At 36.8% G+C, this 21,911-nt stretch overlaps 1 protein-coding gene across 1 annotated transcript in view; it reads right to left on the bottom strand.

Annotated features, from left to right (window-relative positions):
• Positions 1-13,824: 13,824 nt before the first annotated feature.
• agrn (agrin) overlaps positions 13,825-21,911 on the bottom strand; it is a 187,808-nt gene continuing 179,721 nt past the window's right edge. The window contains exon 35 of the mRNA XM_015377825.1: positions 13,825-16,541. Within this exon, the coding sequence (XP_015233311.1) occupies positions 16,381-16,541 (161 nt within the window). The 3' untranslated portion in view covers positions 13,825-16,380. The remainder of the gene's footprint in view (positions 16,542-21,911) is intronic.

Here is a 21,911-nt window from a genome sequence, read left to right as displayed (position 1 = left end):
GCACTTTGTCATGTATTACTGTGACACCATAAAAAAAAAAAAAAAGTCAGTAAAAACCTAATGGAAAATGAAGAACAAGGGCATGTTAGATAGAAAACTTACGGTAAACTTGTTCCCGAGCCCTGTCCTGCGTTGTGATCAATTAGCTGACAACATATATACTGTATGTACAGTAACCATCCAGAATTCCCTCATCCCATTGGTCGAGCAAAGTGTTGCTCACGGTGAAGATAGGGGGACTAATGGAGTAATTCAAATGCTGATTCTGCTTTTGGGGGCAGTGCACTTTTGCATAGCGATGCTCCTCTTCCGAAAAAAGAAAGGATGCAGAAATATAGGGAAGAATTAGAAAAAAGAAAAACTGGGTGGAAAAAGTCTACGATAATGAATATAAAGCACACTGCAAATATGCATCTAATTCAATGCAGATTTGAGTCAAATAAAATCTAATAAAATTACCACGCCAGGAGGGGTAAAGGCAATCGGGTCAGCTGGCACGCACATGAGGTCCCTTTTTTTTCAGGGAGTTGGCAACCCTAAGTGAGAGTGGAGAGGAAAAACTCCCCATTGGGAAGGAACCTCTGGCAGAACTAGGCTCAACATGGCGGCCTTCTGCCGGACCGGTTAAGATGAGACAGGGAATGCAGTAAGAGTCCAAGAGGAATGACACCCTGATGAAGCTTTAGCTACGATGGTGGAGGAGGGGATGGAGATGGGTTGAATCGTGGTTATCTGAATAGAAGTCAGACAGCGCAACCACTGCCTGCGCTTTGGGTAGCAGAGTGAGATGTGGATTTGGAGACCTTGCTGATTGGGCGTCGTGGAGATGTGCTTCAGAGCTGATTTGTTTGTGTCGGAGGCAGATGAGGGTAAGAAATAATTTTCTTTAGTTGAACTTCTTCCAAGGCTTCATATCACATACATGCAAAAGCAAATAAACAGCCAATTGTTCTTGGGGGCCATACACAGTTGTTTAGTTCGCCTATGCTTTGGGTAGACCCTGTTTGCATCCATACAATAAATTGCTTTAATTGTTAAAATAAATATTAAAAGCCCTTTTGTCCAAATATTTTCCATTAAGGTGTCCTTTTTTTGTTTTGTTTTATGGTTTCCTTGGACCAAGTGAGACTTTTTAACCGAGTGACAATGGCTCAGAGGGAAGGATGTTTTTTGTCGTGTATTCTGTGGGTTGCTGGTTTCCATCCATCACGGTTGCAAAACGCTTCTCCAGCCTCGCCTGCAGCAGCCTCGCTTCTGTCAGTCTGCCCCCGCCTAAATCAGCCTGTGAATGTATGTGTGAGTGACTGAATATATTTTATCAAGTGCTTTGCAGTGTGATCTGCAAGCTCCTTTACCTTCCATCTTGACCAGCTGAAGTACATTTGGTAAAATACATTTTTATCCAGAAACAAAAGTTGCAAATCTCTTTAGGTAGATCTAAGAAATATACAAGGTAAGGAACCGCCTTTTTTTCACCCTGGGCTGTTGACTCTGAAAACATGTGCCTCCTGAATGATCAGTGTTCTTTTGCACAATGTCTGTGTCAATTATATTAATATAGCAGCACTATATTGACCAAAGCACTTTATTTCATGGGCGGTTCTACACAGGGGCCCAGTACAACTGGCCCTGGCCCCCTGTTATGGCCCCTTGTACTGAAGACGTAAAACTAAAAATACAATTTAGTGATGATATGTGCTGGAACAGGCATAGCAACCGATCCTTGGACCATTTAAAATTTTTCTCAGTTTTGTTTTAACTATGTTTTAAAAATGAAAGTTATAGCTTCTATCATATTGAGATCACACTTTTCATCTGCTATATGTTATTTTAATCCAACTTAAAGAATATGTTTTGATTTGTTTTGAAGAAATTTACTCAAATTCTTAGTCAGATTGGGTTACAACTGATCATTTTTTGTTTAAAATATGTAAAAAAAAAATATGCAATAGTTCTGAATTTATGAATGAACATTGGCATAATTTTCTAAAGAAAAGAATAATTTTACCTTTTATCTTTACTTTATAGAGACATTATGTAAATGTTTACTGAAAAATATCAATAAAATATTTATTGATCATCTTACATCTTTTTAAGCAGGTAGTTCAGAGCCGATGCATCTATAAGCCTGCAGCCTATTATCCTGAATTTACTTCAGCCTGTTCGGAGGATGTGACGTCAAGCAGCTCTATGTTAAATAGGTCCAAATTGAAGCGCTGTATTCAAGATGGATTTTGTTTCATACTCAGAAGCGACTGGCATCAAAATCAATTCAGACACCAAAGGCAACTCCACATAAGGAAAAAAAGGTTAGAAAAAAAACCTTGATAAGTATGATCACAAGCTACAAGAATGAGCAGAAGACTGCTGCTGTGTTAAAAACTATAAACATCCTCCTTTTTTAAAAAAAACAACTCTGTATCAACCTTATTTATTGACTACAGAGACAGAACTTATATTTCTAGATTCCTGAAAAGCCGTCTCTTCACTTCTTACAATTAAATGTCTTATAGTTTGAAATTCTGCCTCCATTAGGTTTCAGATGTTCTGCTGTCAGTAAACTGTGTCACTATCCTGTTCAGCAGTGAGTAGAAGCCATTATTTTGGTTACAGAAACTTGCTTATAGTAATGCATGGTTGGCCTCTCCCTTTATCAAATGGTCAGCCAATGAGGTCACATCCACCAACAACTGTAAGTGAATTCATCATGAAGCACTGTGCCCTTTAGACTAATGTAGATGTTTAAAAGGGCACAAAAGTTCATGTATTTCTTCCGGAGGATGAGGAGAGCCCACCTGCCCACCCATCCTCACCACCTTCTACAGGAGCACCATAGAGAGCGTTCTGACCAGCTGTCTCACTGTGTGGTGTGGAGGCTGCAGCGCCTCAGACTGGAAGAAGGTGAGAAGAGTGATGAGAACAGCAGAGAGGATCATCGGGGCTCCATTCCCCACCATTAAAGACATTTCATCCCAGCGCTGCATGTCCCGAACCCGTAACATTATCAATGATCCCTCACACCTCCAACATGGACTGTTCTCCCTGCTGCCCTCTGGGAAGAGGTTTCAAAGCATCCGATGCAGGTCCAGCAGATTCCAGAAGTTTCTTCCCCACTGCCATTAGACTGCTGAATATCATATGAAATGGGGTTATAATAAAACCCCCCAAACCCCTGAAAGTTGGAACTGTAGCTGCACATTCATATGTTTACATTATCACTGCTGCTTTCCTTTATCAAGGCTGCACTTGCAGAATGTCTAGAGCCCTGGTTTTCAAATTGGGGGCTGCGAGGGGGCGCCAGGGGGGCCGCAGGAAGATGGAGAAGAAAAAAAAACGTATACATGCATTATATTAAATGCCTGCATGTTTAATTTGGGACAAACTTTTATTTTGTTCACAAATCTTTCTGTTTTTGCAAGGTATAAAGAGATTCATAGTTTAAAAAAAGGTAATTAAAATTAAAGTGGTGGGCCTATGTTTAAGTTATATGTTATTTATTAAATTAATGAATTAAAGTTTAATAAAATATAATTGTGACTTCATCTTTACAAAATAAATTTATTTTTATTTAGATGGTTTGTTCACTCATTTTTTAATTCTGTAGCTTACACATGAGTTTTTATGCATGTTTCATATGAGGGGGGGCCTCAGCTGAAAGTGTACTGGTGTAAGGGGGCTTTGGCAAGGTAAAGTTTGGGAATCCCTGATCTAGAGAGCTGTGCTGAACTAAATTTCTTTTTGTATACACTTGTGTGTACGACATGACAAATAAAGTATATCTAAGTCTTAGTATTTAGCAATTAAACGTTTCAGCTGCTTTTTGTTCCACTGTGAGTGATTTTTTATGAAAAAAAATGTAATTCAGTGCAGAAATGCAGGTGGCTCGTTGTGTAGCTGACTTCATAAATGATAAATTATTGACCTGTTTTTTGTTTTAATGCTTTTTTTGTGCCCCAAGAAAAACAAATAAATGCTGTAACTTTGGTCAAGAACCGCCACTGATTCACATTACAATAAAATCAGCTATGAACGCAACACATGCATCAAAACGTCAAATAAGGAAAAAAAAGGAATCAACCAAACTAGAGTTAAAAAAAGGTGATTTTTCAGAAAGGATTTAAATCACTGAACAAACTGTATTAGGAACATCAAAATTAGCAGTTTTTTTTATAAAGACTGGGGGCTGCAAAGCAAAAATCCTCTCAGGAACCCCTGACTGGAAGATCTCAGTTCTTTTTGGTTATACATTTTAAGCTGATCTGTTAAATAATTGGTTGTCAAACTATTTGAAATCTAAAAGGATGGAAAATAATCTATTAAAATGGGAGGATGTGGTCAGGTCTTGTGGTAGCTTCTGGTACAGCAAATTTCTGAGCTAACTGATGGGGAGGCGATTGCTCAGCAGTCTAATATGGCCATAATTAAGTCACAAGTTTTTAATTCTTCAGAAGTAAAGTAAGATTAAGCTTTTGCAAGTAGATATAATAGAGAAAAACAGGCATTTTCATGTCGTAACTGGGTTAAATGGACGGGCGGATGGATTTGCTACACGCAGGCCTGAGGTAAAATGCAGATGAGCTCAAACTTAAAATTAATTCAAAAACTTTATATTGAAACTGTGGCACAAGTTTTTATTAAATAAAAAGCAAGTCGTTTGATTGAAATTAAAATCATTTCACAGTGCAGTTCATCAGTGCTTCCCTTTATAAGTTCTTCCTTTCCATCCTGTCCTGCCATTGTTTTGTTATATTATTACCAAATTATGCAAGAGAATAAAACCTGCAGGCTTCTGCTGTGCCGCAATAAAGCTCAGCTAGAGTCATGTGAGTGATAAGGCTGACCTATACCTCCTCTTCTGTTATCATTATGGCCCAGCCTCTTGAATCTGAAGAGGCACATGTTGGTGGTGCAGAAGAGTAGGCTGAGCACTGAGGCAGAGCCGTGCTGACGTCAATAGCCTGTGGTTATCAGTGTAGGTTAATCTACTCTACGATGGCTGGGCTTATGCAATTGTCTGTGAGCCCACACGCCTCACATCTATGGATTCGCTCTTCCGCTCTTACACTCCATGTGCAGCAACAGCCCACGGATGAACACTAAGGTTGCAGAGAGAGAATTTCTCCCCTCTGTGGAATTCCTTGGAGCTAGTTTGGCTCTTTCTGTCTCTGCCAAGAGTGATGTGCTCAGGGCTGCATGCACACTGAGCTGTTCACTGTTTCTGCGGATCCCAGGTAAAATGATCCAAATGGTTGTGTTTAAAGGTGCAACCAGATAAAGGTTTGGGTGCAGTGATGAAGTTCTCATATCCCTTGAATCTTTTCACATTTGCTAAAGTCATAACCACAAACAGCTGCAGGCAGTCACTGTGTGTAAGTGAAAGTAAGAGGAAATACAACAGAAATCAAAAAGTGTGGCTTTCTTTTTCAAAGTTTTGGTTGATTAGAGTTTTTTTATATATATATAATCACCCCTGCAATTTTTTCCACTAATTGAAATGTCTTTAAATAAACATTAACATGAATTCAACACACTGTAGTAAACAGATAAATGGAGGCAGAAGATGTCTTTCAGTCATCAATGCTTTAAAAACATATATTTTCCTAATTTGCAATGATATGTTTTATGTGCTTCAGCATTTATTAATGAAAAAGATTACGGTTGGATTGAATTAACACCACTGAGCCTCTCCTGTTTCAGAGAGCAGCAGCCGCCGCTGTATTCTAATGACAAAAGCTGAAAAATTCACGGAAATTCAACTGTTTTTTTAGTTCTTCAGGTGCAAACTGATGCAAATATCTTCAGTCAATGTTAATGTTGCCTTAAAGGAGTCTATGGTACAATGATAGCCGATGGAGAGAGATTATGTGCGAATTAAACTTATTTAAACCACAAGAAAAATATGAGAGTAAAACATGGCGACACAGGCTGGCACAAGTGAATGCAGCGTGACTCCACGATTTAACAAAGCAGGAAGCACAGTGAGGATTTATATATTTTTAAACTTGTTTTAAGATATTCAAATCTGATATAGGCCACCTATGTACCTTATTGTACTTACTTCAAGAAGATTTCACGTGCATTTTAGTGCCCCTTATTCAGAATACAAGATGAGAAGATTTTGCAACATTTTGGGTCAGTGGGTGTGTGAGGAGATGGTAGAGGTAAATCCAGCTGTTTAGAGCTTCACCTTGCTATTTCTCTGTTAGAAGCTGGTCAGGAGGCGATGCAAACCATTTCAGCTTTTTCAGGTTTTATGATTTTTTTCATTTTTATAGCAATTTCAGACACTGTAAATTGTACAATAAAAGATAGTAATCAATTATTATTTGCCAAACCACTTTCTTATTGTATAGCACAACTCAGTACAAAGATAATTCAAAGTGCTTTACATAAATCAAACAGTACAAGCAAAATAAAAGCAAAGATAAAAGCATCCTATAATCAGGTAATAAAGCAAATAAAACAGGTAGACCACAAGCTTAAACTAACGATACCTTCGTTAACAGTTTAACAGGCCGAGGCAGCTCTAAACAAATGGGTTTTTAACTTTCCCTTCAAAGAACTCAGGCTTTCAGCTCTTTTACAGTCTTCTGGATGTTTGTTCCAGATAAGTGGAGCATAGGAACTAAATGCTGCTTCTCCATGTTCGGTTCTAGTTCTGGTTGAACAGAGTAGGCTTGAACAAGAGGGTTTTACACTAAGAACAAATGTGCTACGTATTGAGTTGCCTTATCCATTCAGTTATTTATAGACTAACAGAAGGAGTTTAAAGCCTATTCTCTGAGCAACAGGGAGCCATTAGTTTCAAGGGCACGTGATTTAGGCTCCAACATGTGAAGAAAAACCAGCTCTGCACATCAATCCTAACCAATCAACATGGTGAAAAATCCTGCTTTAAACATGCAGGGAAGCAGATGACTTCTCTATTTCTGCAACAGTAAAGGAAAGGGAACAGCTGATGGGAAGCCCTGTAGGTTAAATAAAAGTCTGTGACATATAACTGCAGTAAAATAGATGAATGTCTGTGGCTGTGTGTAGAAGGATTAATATGTTTGCATGGGCACTCACTGCATAAAAAGAGAGGTTTTCATTCTCTAACCTCACGCTTATAATGATTTATTAATGCAAACAACCATAAAACTTGCAACAAAAGTAACTTATTTATATAAATAAGGTTTTGTAGAGCCCTATTAGTGACGGTACAAATTATTTTGTTGCTTGTTTTTTTAAATCCTGCATCCATTTTGTTAGAATAAAAAATAAGAAATTGACTTTTGTTTCATTCAACCGTGCATCAGCTTATGATAATACTGCATGGATCTTTTGGAGCTGCATCAGTGACTACAAACAGCCTCAAGATGTGTTCATTATAATATTACCTTGCTTAAGATAAAGTTTAGAACAGGCAGTAGCTCACAGTCTGTTTGGAGGAAAGGCATCCTGGTACCTAAAAAAAGTTCAACTCTGTTGGAATGTATTTAATGTGCCACAAAAAAGACACCTAAAACAAAGTCAGGATATTCATCTTAACATTTTCGATCATTGCTTTTAATTCTTAATGCTTAAGGTCAGTAGAGACTGACAGAATCTTCAAAACGCTTTTATCTTCTTTAAACTTTTATCTTTTATTGATGCGCAGCTTCTGCTTTTCTTTGAAGGCGTGATTAGAGATAAGCTTTAACATTCTTGACCTCCACTTTTTTTTCAACATTTAAATAATGATGTATTTTTTTTCAGTTTTTATTACCCCAGAAAAGGAAGTCATGCTGAGTATGGGAATGATGCAGACCCAGAGGCACAAAGCTCACCCCCCAGGAAACTGAAAGCAGGCACACTGCTGAGCCTCGCTATGTTAGGCCATGACCTTTGACCTGCCTGGGTTGCAAGGCTTTTAAGATTGCCTCTTCATAAAAATAAAAATGACTCTAAAATAATAAAGAGGTTTTAAGGCAAAAACTGATAAAACTGTACAACGTCTGAATGTTAAATAGAGAAGTTGACATGCACACTTCTTTGTTTATAGATGTTGGAGATCGGCCTGTTTTCCAGTGTAGTCCTGTTTCTCTGACTGGCTGGATGTGCTCTCTTCATCCTGGTTTTCCTTAGATAGAAAACTTTGAATCAGTTTGACTGTTTGAGCTGGTGAACTGTAAAGTGCCTTGAGATGACATGTGTTGGGATTTGGCGCTATAGAAATAAACTGAATTGAATCTTTATCATCTTCATCACGAATACTGTTTCATGTTTTGTTTGTTCAATCATGCTTTTTTTTAATGTTTTTTGAAATTAAGAATTTTATGCAGATTTTCTAAAGTTCGGATGCATACACACCAAGTTTGTGTGCATGGCCTTCCTTCATACAGCTTCTGACCATATTCTACTTTAACAATTAACTAGTCTTCCCATTAAAAGGAGTAGTTTGTTATAACTGATGAGTTATCAGGAACACACCTTTATTTGGTTAATATTTTTACACACTATCATTGTTTTTCTTTGTTATCTTTACAAAACTTCTTTTGATGAATTGTTGGTAGCATTGACCTGTTTGAAACTCAGTTGTCTGGAGGTTTTAAGTATCTTTCTAAGAGGGATAAGCTCAGATGAAACCAAACAGGATATGATGTTTTGGAAAAATGCAAGAGCCACCACCTTACCAGATAAAAATAGAGACTGGATCACTGATGTTATTGTAGAGTATGAAATAAAAAGCATGAGTGAGAGATGATCTTGGCACTGATGGCTGGATTGGGTTCTTTTCTTCCACCTGCTTAGCTCCGCCGAGCGCTCATTGGCACTTATCAGATTCACCTGTTCCTTCTTTCTATTTAAGCTGGCTGTTTCCAGCCATCGGTGCCAGATTATTCAAGCAGAGTGTGATTGTTTTCTAGCTTACGTGTGAGTTTCTGATTACCTGATCCTGACTGAGTTTTGGTTGTCCCTGTTCTGCTCTGTTTGCCTGATCTGTCTTCGGACTGTTACCTGGATCCTGACTTGCCCTCAATGCTAACTCTGACCCGATTTGGAAACCTCTTCTGCACCACTTCTGACTTTTGATCTTCTGCGTGCGCTGGCTCCTGCTAATCGTTGCCCTACCTCTCTCCTGGAACCCTGGGGGCGGCTTCCCTCGCATGCTACGGAAAAACAATCCCTCCGGACTCCACTCCTTCTTCAGACTAAACAATATCCAGGTTAGTGACTCACATGCTCATTATCATTTCCCATCTGAGTGCTGTGGTCACTAACCTGAGTTCCTATCTCTACAGAGAATCACGTGAACCTGCCCCAGCTAAGGAGCAGCCGCATGCTGATCTTTTAATAAAGGCTTGTTATAAAAAAAAACCCTAATCTGTCTGCTTGAATTCTGGGTCCTATGTTCTGAACTTCTGACAGGGTTCATGCGAACAAAAAAACAAAATAGATCCAGGAAAAGTTTCACAGTCAGACGAGACTGAGCTACCTACAGTAGATGTTATGGCCAAAAAAAAAAAAAAAAAAGGGTTGGAGGAGTTTAGGGAGCAGAAAGAGAACAGAATTTCACATGAATGGAGCTTGTAGCATCACGCTGAGTCTGTTTTAGTGTCAGTCTAACTGTTCCATCGCATAAACATGGTGGTTTAACCAAGATGGTGATCACTGCCTCCACTTCTTTAAGTTAAGCTCACAGGAAAAACTTAACATCCAAGCTGCTTTATGATGGATAAATCCGAACGGCACCAACATCAACACTATTGACAACAAAGCTTTAATCTTCCAGCTGAAAGTTTAACTAAATATTTTCACAGAGTAGAAAAAAGTGGCCAATAATTTATCCTTATCTGCCATACCTTAGAATATTCATGCTACCTTAGAGCTTCTTGGATACTGGTTTGATTGGTTAATCTGTGACCAACCTATTTTTACTGGTCTTTAAAGACCCCGACTCTCCTGGAAGCATTTCTCTTCATTTCCCTGAATTTAGCTCATTAAATCAGTGCTGCTATCCTCCCGATTTAAATTCTGGATTCATTCCTCATGCTTAGACGTATATCAACATGGAAGACACAGTTTTCCTTGAAACAATCTGTCAGTGGGTAGAACTGTTTTAAGTAAAACATTTCTTCAAGATTTAATTAAGACAACACACAGAGCAGTGTCCTTGTTTGTCATTAGCATAAAAGAAATAGCTCTCATTAAATCCAAAGGCTTGCTGAAAAAAAGATAAAAGATTCTAAGGCTATTTTTGGGGACGATTTTTTTTAGGTTAGTTAAATAAGAGCATCGAAGAGGATGTGGATGTGTGTGGATGTTTTAAAGAATTAGACTTTTCTGCTTAGAATTTATGAAGTTAGATTTATAGTATTTATTTCAGACATTTCAATCCAAGAGAAATATACATTTTTGATATGCAAATATTTTGCGCAAAAAGACCAAATGAAAAGTCATGAATTTTCCGTTTTTAAGTTTAAATTATTTCTTAATTATCTCTAGATTAAAAAAATTCCTAGAATATACTGAACTGGAGCTTCTTTTTTTTATTATAATTTTTTTTTTATTATTTATTTATTTATTTATTTTTTTATAAAAAAAATATTAAAAAAATTAAAAAATAATAAAAATAAATAAATAAATAAATAAAAAAATAAAAATAATAAAAAAAAAAATTAATAAAAAAATTAATTAAAAAAATAAATAAATAAATAAAAACACTGTTTAGGCTTGATACGTTTGCACAAGTATTCATACGCCTAAATACTGTTTTAGTATCAATAACCTGAGACACAAATCGGTACGATAGATATATCTATAGAAATATAAATGCAAACTGTGGTCATAACAGTTCTGAATGAAAGTTTTGCAACAATTTGATCTTAAAGCTCTTCTAATGTATGTTTTTTTCCATCTTTGCATATCCAGTGGTTAAATTGTTTGTCTGTTCTTTGCATTTTATGCTTCATTTAAACTGGATGGAGAGTATCTGTAAATACATTCAATTGGACTTTGACTTGGCCAGAGATCTGCCACCTGCAGCTCTGGGGCCACATGTGGCTCTCTGGGACCTCCGCAGTGGGTCTTATTTAACAGTGTTGCCATAAGGCAATAATTATTTTATCCAAACTTTCTAAAAATAAATAAATAAATAAAAAGCTGTAATATAAAACCTATTTATTCACAGTTTATTGAAAAAATATGTTTTTTACGTTGATGTAAATTGAATATGGGTTCAAACGACCATCAAATCCTGTTTGTCAGTCCATTTTTCTTATGGAGATTGACATGTGAAAATCATCAGTCTGAGACCCAGAAGATTGGATTTATTTAGAAATTTGGATAATTTAAATTAAAAAAAAAAATAATTCCTACCTTAGGTTACTAAACTAGATTTTTTAAAAATCATTTAAATAAGTTTTAAATGACAGGTTTTGCAATGTGCTACAGTACCCATGCAACCACCAACAATGCATCTAACGACATAGACAGGTATCGGGTATTGCAGGCTAACAAAGAACCCAAAGCACTCCCCATTCCTAAGGGATGGACCCGTTCTTCTGGTTCAATTTGCATGCTTTCTAAGCCAAAACAAGTTTTTGGGCTGCTATGTAAAGCTTCAAACTCAACGTTAATGTTGAATTGAAAAAGCTTCCTGGATGGGAAGGGAAAAGTCTTCAGTCATGGAACCAAGTCCAGTAGGTTGTTTTTTTAACTTTTTTGCAATGTCTCTGACCTGGATGACTGATAATCTTCACCAGCATCTGCTAAAATACATTTGCTGGCAAACGCATACAAATATGGTAAGATCCTGGTTCGTTCAAACCAATGTAGACCCATTGAATGCTAACCATGAAAGACACAGAGAGACTAGACTCCAAGATAAAAAAGATTTTATATTTCTAAAATGTTGTTTAAGGTGTTTTGTACAGTAGGACATCTGTGAAATATTGTCCCATTTCCTTCCCATAAAAGATGCATCTCATCTACTTCTATGGGGAGGGAAAGAGAACGGGGCTGAAATATCTGCTCCGCTACAGGAGAGTGAGGATGAGGTGGTAGACAGTGAAGAAAGAAACAAGGTTGATGTAAACCTGGATGAGAGTAGAAGCTGCTCAGAATCAGTCAGACAGAGAACCAGTAGAAAATACTACAGAGTTCATCCTCAGGATTGTGTGCATGGCTGTGTGAATGTGTGCATGTGAGACTAAGTTAGTTTCACTGCCTGAGTAACACAAACACAAAAACAACTAAATGTTTTATAAAGCTTTCCATTTCAGTAAATGGCCTGTATTTATATAGCACTCCTTCAAATGCAGGGGACTTGACCAAAGCACTTTACATTACATTTCAATAAGCATAAACTGGATCATTTAAATCTTGTTTAAAATAAAATGAATTTTCGGAAAAAAAAAAAAAAAAAGAAAAAAAGAGAGAAATTTATGGTACTACATATTGTTGCCATATGGCAACAATTTCCCAACAACCCCTATTAACTATTTTGAAAGATTCTTTTTTTTAATGTTTCTGTTATTTAACTAATTTTAAGTAATACATCATGAAAAGCTTGTTTTAATTTGTCTAAGTAACATTTAATGCAATAGAGGGCTAATAACTATTAACAGACTGCTGCACCCTAAATGCACCAGGGAGCGTATCACAGATCCTTCCTTCCAGCAGCTCTAAGACTTTATAACCACCACTGCTTTCAACCTCAATAAGTTGTTACTTTCATGCTGATTTTTGCCGTTTCTGTCTTAGTCAGTTAAATAACATGCTGCTGTCATTTTGCACATCTCTGATGTTGCTGCTATTCATCACATATCCACCTCTGTAGAAAAGTCCACAGCTGTTTACTGATTATGAAATACAGAGTATTTATATTGTAAAAACACTGTAGAGTATAGTGTCTTATATGTTTATTTTCTGTTACTTATTCTGTTATTTTTATACACTTTCTAAAAGGATTTTGCATTCTATTCTATTCTAATTATAATTCATGTACAACTTAGCAGGGTTATTGTTTATGTTCTTGTTGCTGTTTTTTTTTCTTTTCTTTTTACAAATATTTCAATAAACACACCTGTAACAGGTTCTCTTTGTGGTTTGGAAATTGAAACACATTTTTTTGGTTCAATCAATTTTTATTAGGCTAGAAGATAGGTTTAAATTCTCTAAGAGCATGATTTGTATTTTTAAGAGAAGTTTTATTCAAATAAAATTACATTTATGACCTTTTTAATGTTAAGCTATAACAATAGAAGCTTTTTTTTAACTGGCTCTGAGATTTAAGTGAACATAAACTTTAAAGACATTAATAAAATAAGTTTAATATATGAATAGCAATTGCTTAACAGCTCCAGGCAGGTGCTTTGTAGTCTTGAAACTTTAAATATGGTAAAATATGTTTTTCTCTGATCCTGCTGCAGAAAGGAACCATAACCTGCAGCCCAGTGGGTTGAAGATCTGATCCTGCAGAGAGTTCATGGTGGAGTGTACAGTAGCCTCACCTTTCTAACATTAGGCTTTCTGCACATAAATTAAAACGTTGTGTTCAATCAGACCAGGGCTCCTTCTTTATCAACTATACATGTATGCGTCTGACAAAGCTGATTTACATAATTTATTTCACACATTTCCTTTCTATATTCTACAGAGGCCTGATTTGTGTTAAAGGATACTCCTAGCCTAAGGATAGAGACCTAAGGATTTCTAAAACACCTCCAGAGCCGCCATGGGTCTCTCAGCTGCTTCTTTATGGCTCTTTTTTATTCACTAATTACTTCTACATACTTTTTTTGTAAAACATGCATCAAAAATATAAAATAAAAGCCACCAGAAGGAAAGATTTGGATCTGGTTGACGTTTTTATTTCATGGTGGTAGGAACACAAGACAAAGGTCATAAAGTTAGTAATGTTCAGGTCATGCCACTCTTACTTGGTGCGCTGCCCGTTGACGAGGTCTGCACAGTCAGACAGCAGTTTACAGAGGTCAGACATGGAGGATAATCAACATGGAGACATAAATAAGGAACAGAAAACGGTACAGGGATTAAGAAAACCATTGCAGAAACCCTCTGGGAAATTTTTATTGTTTTTTTTTTTCTTTGTTTGGGGATTATTACTAATATTGTTATCATTCTGTAGTACTCATTTACGTTATGGGGACGAGGCTAATACACCGGCTATAATAAGGAAAAAAAGGAAGATGGGTGATGTCTTTATGACCTGCTCACAACCGAGGTGGCAGGTTTTTAAGGCAATTCAGTTTCCACCAGAGCCATATAGGGAGACTCCTGCTGCAGGGGTCTCTTACTGATTTTTGGTTTGTTTTTGTTTTCCAATTCCAGCCAATTTGGGTTAAATTCAAAGAGCAGATTGCTGAAATAAAACTGAAACTTGGGACACCAGGGAAGGGATTCCCAGAACTGGGATATGTAGAACACAGTAATAGCTTTAGGGCGATACGTCTCCCACACACAGAAGTATATCTTTTTATGGGTGAAAAGACGAGTCAGACATGGCTCCAGTGTATATTACTAAAAACAGAAACCTGCACAGATCACACTTTAGCTAAATTTACACTTTAAAACTGCAGGGCTGTACAAAAACAGGTCGCCTTAAGATTAAAAGGAGAACATAAGCAGGAAGGGGGGAAGAAAAGAGGTACAAGACCATGTGATAGTCACAAACAGGCATGGTTTTTTTAGTAGGATATTGCCAAGGTTCTCATATCAAAACAAGTGTCTTTAAGTCAGTCAGCTCAGTTTATTGCGTCCGGCTCCACGTTGCAACGCTCCATGCTTTGCTGTTAACTTGAAAATTACTGCAGGACTGAGGATTTTTTTTTCCCCCTCAGTTTTAGCGGCTGTTATGGCTTCAGAACGTACCAGCATCTCCTTCACCATCATCCATCTTATTCTCATTGAACAGACGAAGCTTAATGTCTGCCTCCAGGAATGTTCTTGGATTAAAAAAAAAAAAGAAAAAAAAAAAAGAAAGGAATTAAATCCCAAGCAGAGTTAGGGGAAGGGTTTATTTTGTGTCTTTAGTCATGAGAGCTGATTATAGTTTTCAGGATATACAGGACATTCCCAGGAGATCTCCTCTTGCTTCCCTCCTTTCTCTCTCTGTCTGTCTGTCCTCTTTTCTTCAGCCTTTGCTTTCAACGCCTCCTTTAGGTCGGACGCGGTAACAACCTCATCGAGTTCCTGCAAAACTAACTTCCAGAACACCCAAAAAAAAAAAAAAAAACCCCAGAACACCAAAGATCAAAATGGCAAAAACGCCTCCTTAAAGCATAATTCCCATTCCTTTACGTTCTGCTAAACTCATCAGCAAATAATAAGAGAAACAAAAACAAAAAACAAGACTCATTTCTCAAATTAGATTATTTTCCTTTCTTTTTAAACAGAATGTAAATAAACAAACCAAAAAAAAAAAAGGGAAAAACCCAGATTCTAACCAACACTGCAGAAGTGCATGCATTTATAGTGGTGAGCATTAGTTCATCTGCTGATTGTAGAACGGAACGCACAACAGTACATGAAAAGCACAAGTCTCGGAAGAGAACCCATCTTACATATTCACAGTCTTAGGTATTATTTATATATAGTCTATTTTTATAACATTTATGAGTATCTATGATTCATGATTAATAATGTGAGAGTCATTGTGTGGCGCAGAGCTCTCTCCATCACGTCGGGGCTGCGGTGTTAGTCATATTTCAAAACTAAAGGCTCTGATGGGTCGACTGGAAAGCGTCTATTTTTTTTCCTTTCTTTTCTTGAAGCTGTTACATGGGAGTTGATCGAGTGGCTTGACGGTGCACTTAGTCACTGTAGCAGCTTGGCTGATATTTCATTAGGAAAATAGAGTGGATTGAATAATACAGAGGGATCCGGATAGACTCTATGCCAGCTGGACGCCAGTATGGCGCTCCGGCTGAGAAACGGGAATGTATGTCTGTATGATCAGGATGTATGGGCCATGTCTGGGGGGAATGTGGTTGGTTGATATGGCACCAAGACGAGGCAACAATCAGAGATTAGAAGCAAGGTCCACGGCGTTCAAGTAATGAGTGATAAAAAAAAAAGGTGATGTTTTTCTTAAGGTAACAACAAAATCAATACAAAGTAAATAGCTTTTTTTTAAGAAGAACAAAAAAAAAGGACAATACAAAGTGTGATGGAGGAGTGGAGCAGAAGAAAATGGCAAAAAAAAAATGATTCAAACAAAAATTAAAAACAACGTATTCATTATTTCCCCATATAAAAAGCGATGAAAAGTATACAAAAATAGAAAATAATTACAGCAGGAGACATGGGCGTTACGGGGGGGGAGCGGGTGGGAGGGTTTCTTGTTTTGTTTTATGTTTTTATTCTCCGGTCTCGCAGTGCTTTCTGTCTTGCTGGTTATTTGGCAGCGGAACAGTGTAATATTTTCGGGCTGTTTAAGGCGTCCTCCACCAGGTGGACCTCCACGCCGTCCACCACCACGTCCTTGATGCAGCCGACGAAGCCGGTGCTGTAGGCCTTGGGCAGGCGGCGGGCCACGGCCAGCTCCTCCAGACCACCTTAGGAGAGACAGACGGAGGTTAACCCAAACCTACTTCCCTTTAATAACACAATACATAAACCCTTCATGTAGGTTTGCTGAAAACAAATATATGCTTCTCATGGTTCCAACCAAGACTAATGCTTAAAATAACAACATGAGTTCCCCCATTTAAGTGGAAATTAACTGGCTTTCAAATTGAAAAACATTTTTTTTTACTAATAATAATTGTTTACTTGTATGCACTTTTTAAAATAAACTTTTACCTATATTATCAGAGAAAAATTGTAGATTCCCTTGTAGACATCGGGAAGCTTCTAAGTTAATTAAGGCTTGATAACTTTGTCCCCTTTGGAATAAAAACATTTTCGGATGGGGTTGAGGTTGGAATACGTTAAAATCACAGATTCTAGACCAAAAGCTTCTCTGTTGTCTTCGTTAGAGCTAACGTCACACGAATGACGCTTGTACAGGAACACATCAACCTTCTGGACTGACTATGGAGTTTAATTGCGGCCAAAAAATTGGTTAAAAAAATTTTCTGTTTAAAAAAAAAAAAAAAGTAATCCTGAAAATAAAAACCAAACCATCACGGTAAAATGTTTTCCTTTGAACAAAGTTGTTTTTTTTTTCAGTAAAAGTTTTTTTACTTTATGGCCCCAATTGCTCCATTTAAAAATGTGGCAACTATGCTGAAAGCAGGGATAACTATAATGAGCTAAATCATTTCTGATAAGAATTTTCTTCCACAAATCAACTTGGATTTGCAGAAGTTTAACAATGTTCCTAAAATATCTGTGCTTTCTGTTGCTAAGTCATTAATCCAATTAGAAATCTGCTTTCTGTATACAGATCTAGCTCCCCTAGTGGTTAAATATTATACAGCATCCCTTAAGACCTATATGTAAAATTTTATACTGGAGAAAATTCACATGGCAATATACAGTGGGGGAAATAAGTATTTGACCCCTTGCTGATGTTGCAGGTTTGCCCACTTACAAAGAATGCAACAATCTACAACATTAATCATATGTACATTCTAACAGTGATAGACAGAATCCCAAAGAAAATTCCAGAAATTCACATCATATGAATTTATAAAAATTGCTAACCATCTGATGAGGAAAATCAAGTATTTGACCCCCAACCAAACAGCAAGTATTCTGGCTCCTATAAGCCAGTTAGTCTTTATTTAAGACACAGCCCCAATGCCAACATATTATCTACATCAAATACACCTGCCTCACCTCGTTACCTGTATAAAAGACACCTGTCAACACCCAAACAACCAGCATCCAACATCAACACCATAGGCCAGACCAAAGAGCTTTCTAAGGACATCGGGGACAAGATTGTTGATCTGCACAAGGCTGGGATGGGCTAAGAGAATCGGAAAGCAACTAGGAGAGAAAAGATCAACTGTCGGTGCAGTTATCAGGAAATGGAAGAAGCACCACACNGGTCGAGGATGGGTGTTTCAGCACGACAAAAACCCTAAGCACACCGCCAATGCAACAAAAGAGTGGCTGAAGAAGAAGCACATCAAGGTTCTGGAGTGGCCTAGCCAGTCTCCAGACCTGAATCCAATTGAAAATCTTTGGAGGGAGCTTAAAATTCGAGTTGCCAGGTGACAACCTCGGAACCTGAATAATTTGGAGGCTGTCTGCAGGGAGGAGTGGGCCAACATCCCTGCCGGAATGTGCACAAACCTTGTCACCAACTATAAAACCGTTTGACATGCGCTGGCCAATAATGGCTTTTCTACAAAATAATAACATGCTGTTTGTCGAGGGGGTCAAATATTTGTTTTTCCTCATCAGATGGTTATCAATTTTAATAAATTCATATGATGTGAATTTCTAGAATTTACTTTGGGATTGTCTATCACTGTTAGAATGTACATATGATTAAAATTGTAGATTGTTGCATTCTTTGTAAGTGTGCAAACCTGCAAAATCAGCAAGGGGTCAAATACTTATTTCCCCCACTGTATAGACTAATTTCACAGTCACTGGTTAATTTAACAAAAAGATTGAATATAAAATAAAATCTAAGCCCAGAGGTTATTTCTTCCCTCTTTCAGAGCTTCATCCCCATTTCATCACTGAATCATTAGTAAACTGATCTGGTGTAAAACCGACGCAGCTTTCCTTTCAACATCAGGCAGCGGGACGGGGGATCGCATTTGTGAACAAATTAAACCTGAAAATCCCCTGAAATGTTTCGCTACATAACAGCCGGAGCAACCGCCTGTTTTTTTTAGTCAGCCTTTGATGTTTCACACGAAGACGCCGGCTGATGGACATGACAGGTTGACAGCTTATTTTTCAAATCTCTGAAAAAAAGAGGGTCTGAACACTGGCGAAAGAAACTAAGCTGCAACAAAGGAGAAACATTTTTAAGTCTGGCTCAGAAAAATGAAGGGTGTTGACAGCACATGAAGATAATGACTGCAACTAACCTGCTCATTACTTTTAAACTGCTGACAGCCAATTGAAAAGGAACAAATTATGCAACCCTAAAGTAAATCTGCATGCAAAATACAGTTTTATGCTTTATTTTTGCTTTCTCATGAGTGTGAATCGATAAGAAACAAAATTCTCTTAATCCCCAGTTTGCTGCTTGGAGCAGAGATTATGAAATAAGCTAGATGTATTCCAAATAATTTAGTGGATTCCCAGATATTCTCTTGATAGCCTTTAGATGCTGTTTTGGTGCGTGTTGTTGATGCTAGAAACTTGCTTGTTCTCTTAATAACAATGCTAAAAAACTCTAAGTCTAGGCAGCAAAGCCGAGCTGCCTAGAGGGCGGCCATCTTGGGTCAGACCATAGTTCAGACCGCTGCTGTCAGACAGAATAGAAGGTGCCTCATTTTAATCGCATTATAAAGATGAGTCAAAGATAATATTACAATGATCTCTTACATCCTTAAAACAACAAAACACCTTTTAAAATGACCTTTCAGTTAGATTACATATATTTATTCAGAATAAAGATGATTTAAACCAAACTGCATGAAATATAAACTTGCAGAAACATATTTTGCAATTAAATATCAATATTATGAACATAACATTTTATATTAATATATTCTTACATTATATAAATATTATATATTTATATAGTATATTATTATTATTCAGTATTAAGGATTGCTCCTTGATAATGAGTATTATGATCTATAAAAGAAACTTAGCTGTAATGTGATTTACAAAAGAGAGTAAAGTAATTATTTTGTTTTTTTTATGTTAATTTTCATTTATTTCTTATCATTATCAAGACTTTTTTGTCAAATCGTAGTAAATCGTAAATTTATGTTTTGTCTAACTAAAGAGCTATTGTCTTTATAAGTTTCACTAAATCTCTTCAAAACTCTTTTTCAAACTATATTTCTTTATTATTTATGCAAATATGAACATTTATTCTTTAATCAGTTAATGTGTGTCTCATTTTATTTGTTAATCCATAGGCGGAATAAAAGTCGGGCATTCTGAGATGAAGCTCTGGATGTTGGCTAACTGTCAATACAAAATCAATATTATGTAGGAAAACAGAAAATCAGATAAATCAGTTGGCCCCGTGTAACCCGTGAAACATTCTCTTTTTCAGTTATCCAATTTATTGGGAAATCGGTCGAGAGTTCACCGGATTCGGAGCGTCTAAAGTCATAAGATAGGGTTAGCCTCAATTGACATGAATTGTCTCTGACTGCAGCTTGGTCTGACCTAAGATGGCCGCACTGTCGGCACCTCTATCACTCGATGATGCAGGGTCTATCTATGTCTATGGCTTCACATCCTCTTCAGGACTTTCTATGAAAAAAAAAATAACTCTTTAAAGTATCTTCCCCCTATAATCCTTTTTTTATTCTATGCAATTTGAATCTTTAAACAAAAAGAAAGAAAAACCAAGCCCTACAGAGTTTGGAGACTTCATTTTCTAATTGCTGCGTGAGCTACTTTTCTAAGCCAGCAAATTCAAAGTTGTCATTAGTGCCTTTGCGGCTAAATCAGCATGAAACATCTATATTCAGCATGACTTCAGAGGCTAAGCCTGGCTTTTTAAGTTGTACCTGGCTGCCATTGCACCTCGCTTTTCTTTTTCTAATCTCACCTTCTTACAGTCTATCCTTTTCCTTTCTTGTTTTGTTCGATTGTGAGTTCATATCCCTTTCAAGCTCTTTACATCCCCTGTCCCTGCCCCCATTAATCGGATTGGGAGCCCCCGAATCAGAAGTCGACAGGGCTAATTTCATGCAAGTTATAGATGAATTAATGATGAACAGTGAAAAGGGGATTTAAAACGAAGAAGGACTGGAAATATAAGAGCTGTGTGCGGATTATATATTCGTGCTGCAGGACTCAATCAGCACCTGTTCCACTGTGTTGCCTCCTGTGCCTGGATGCAGGCCTCTACCTGAGTGCACCTCAGCATGAGGAAAGTCACTTAAAATGTTGCTCCGACACGTCTCCACTCAAAGATGCCTCCCTTTTTATGATGCCCAATTTGCATTCTAGTTAAAGTTCGGCTTTATTTAGCCAACCATCCAGCCACGCTGCAAGCAGATCCAAGTTCAGACCAAACTTGACTCCAATGCGGATCATTATGGAGGATTAAAAGGGACAAAATGAAATAAATAAATGTGTCATGATATAAAATAAATTAAATAGAACAAAAAATAAAGAAATAAATGTACAATTGAGTGATTAAATGTATCATCTAATTATATATCATTGAACAATTAAATATAACATGAAATTGTGAATTTTAAAATGAATAAACAGAATTTGTGATTAAAAAATAAAATCAAATATACCTTTAAAATTGTAACTTGAAGAAATCAAATGTAATTTTTGTTAAATTAAATGAATTTACTAATGCATTATTATGTATTACTCACAAAAATGTATTTGTTAATGGCGACTATTAAACTTGGTGAGCAGGAGTAGTTCCGCCTCCATATGAATCCTGACATCCGATTGGCTGATATTTAGTAATTTAAAGTCATACCTTAAAAAAAAGATTTAAATAATTTAATGCCACATTTACTTATTTATATTTTATTATTTCATGCTACATTGTTTAAAAATCATTTATTAAATAAATGGTATATATGATTATTTAATGGCACCTTTAGTGTTACCTTTATCTATTTCAGTTTACATTTCATTATTTGGCAATACATTTGTTTATTTTATTATATATAAACCCATTTATGCTACATTATTTATTTTATTTTTTCCTCTATAACCTTTCATAGATAAGCTGGGTTTGGTATTTTTAAATTCTGAACAGCAGAGAAGTTGGAATTATTTAGAAAACGTCTCATTTCTCACTTTAGAACCAGACGGGTCTTTTTTTACAAACAACTTTTTCTCTTTTTTCCCCC

The sequence above is a fragment of the Cyprinodon variegatus genome, unplaced genomic scaffold (assembly GCF_000732505.1).
Source record: "Cyprinodon variegatus isolate N-32 unplaced genomic scaffold, C_variegatus-1.0 Scaffold159, whole genome shotgun sequence".
In the NCBI taxonomy this organism is placed as follows: Eukaryota; Metazoa; Chordata; class Actinopteri; order Cyprinodontiformes; family Cyprinodontidae; genus Cyprinodon; species Cyprinodon variegatus.
This window is presented reverse-complemented; position numbering and strand designations above follow the sequence as displayed.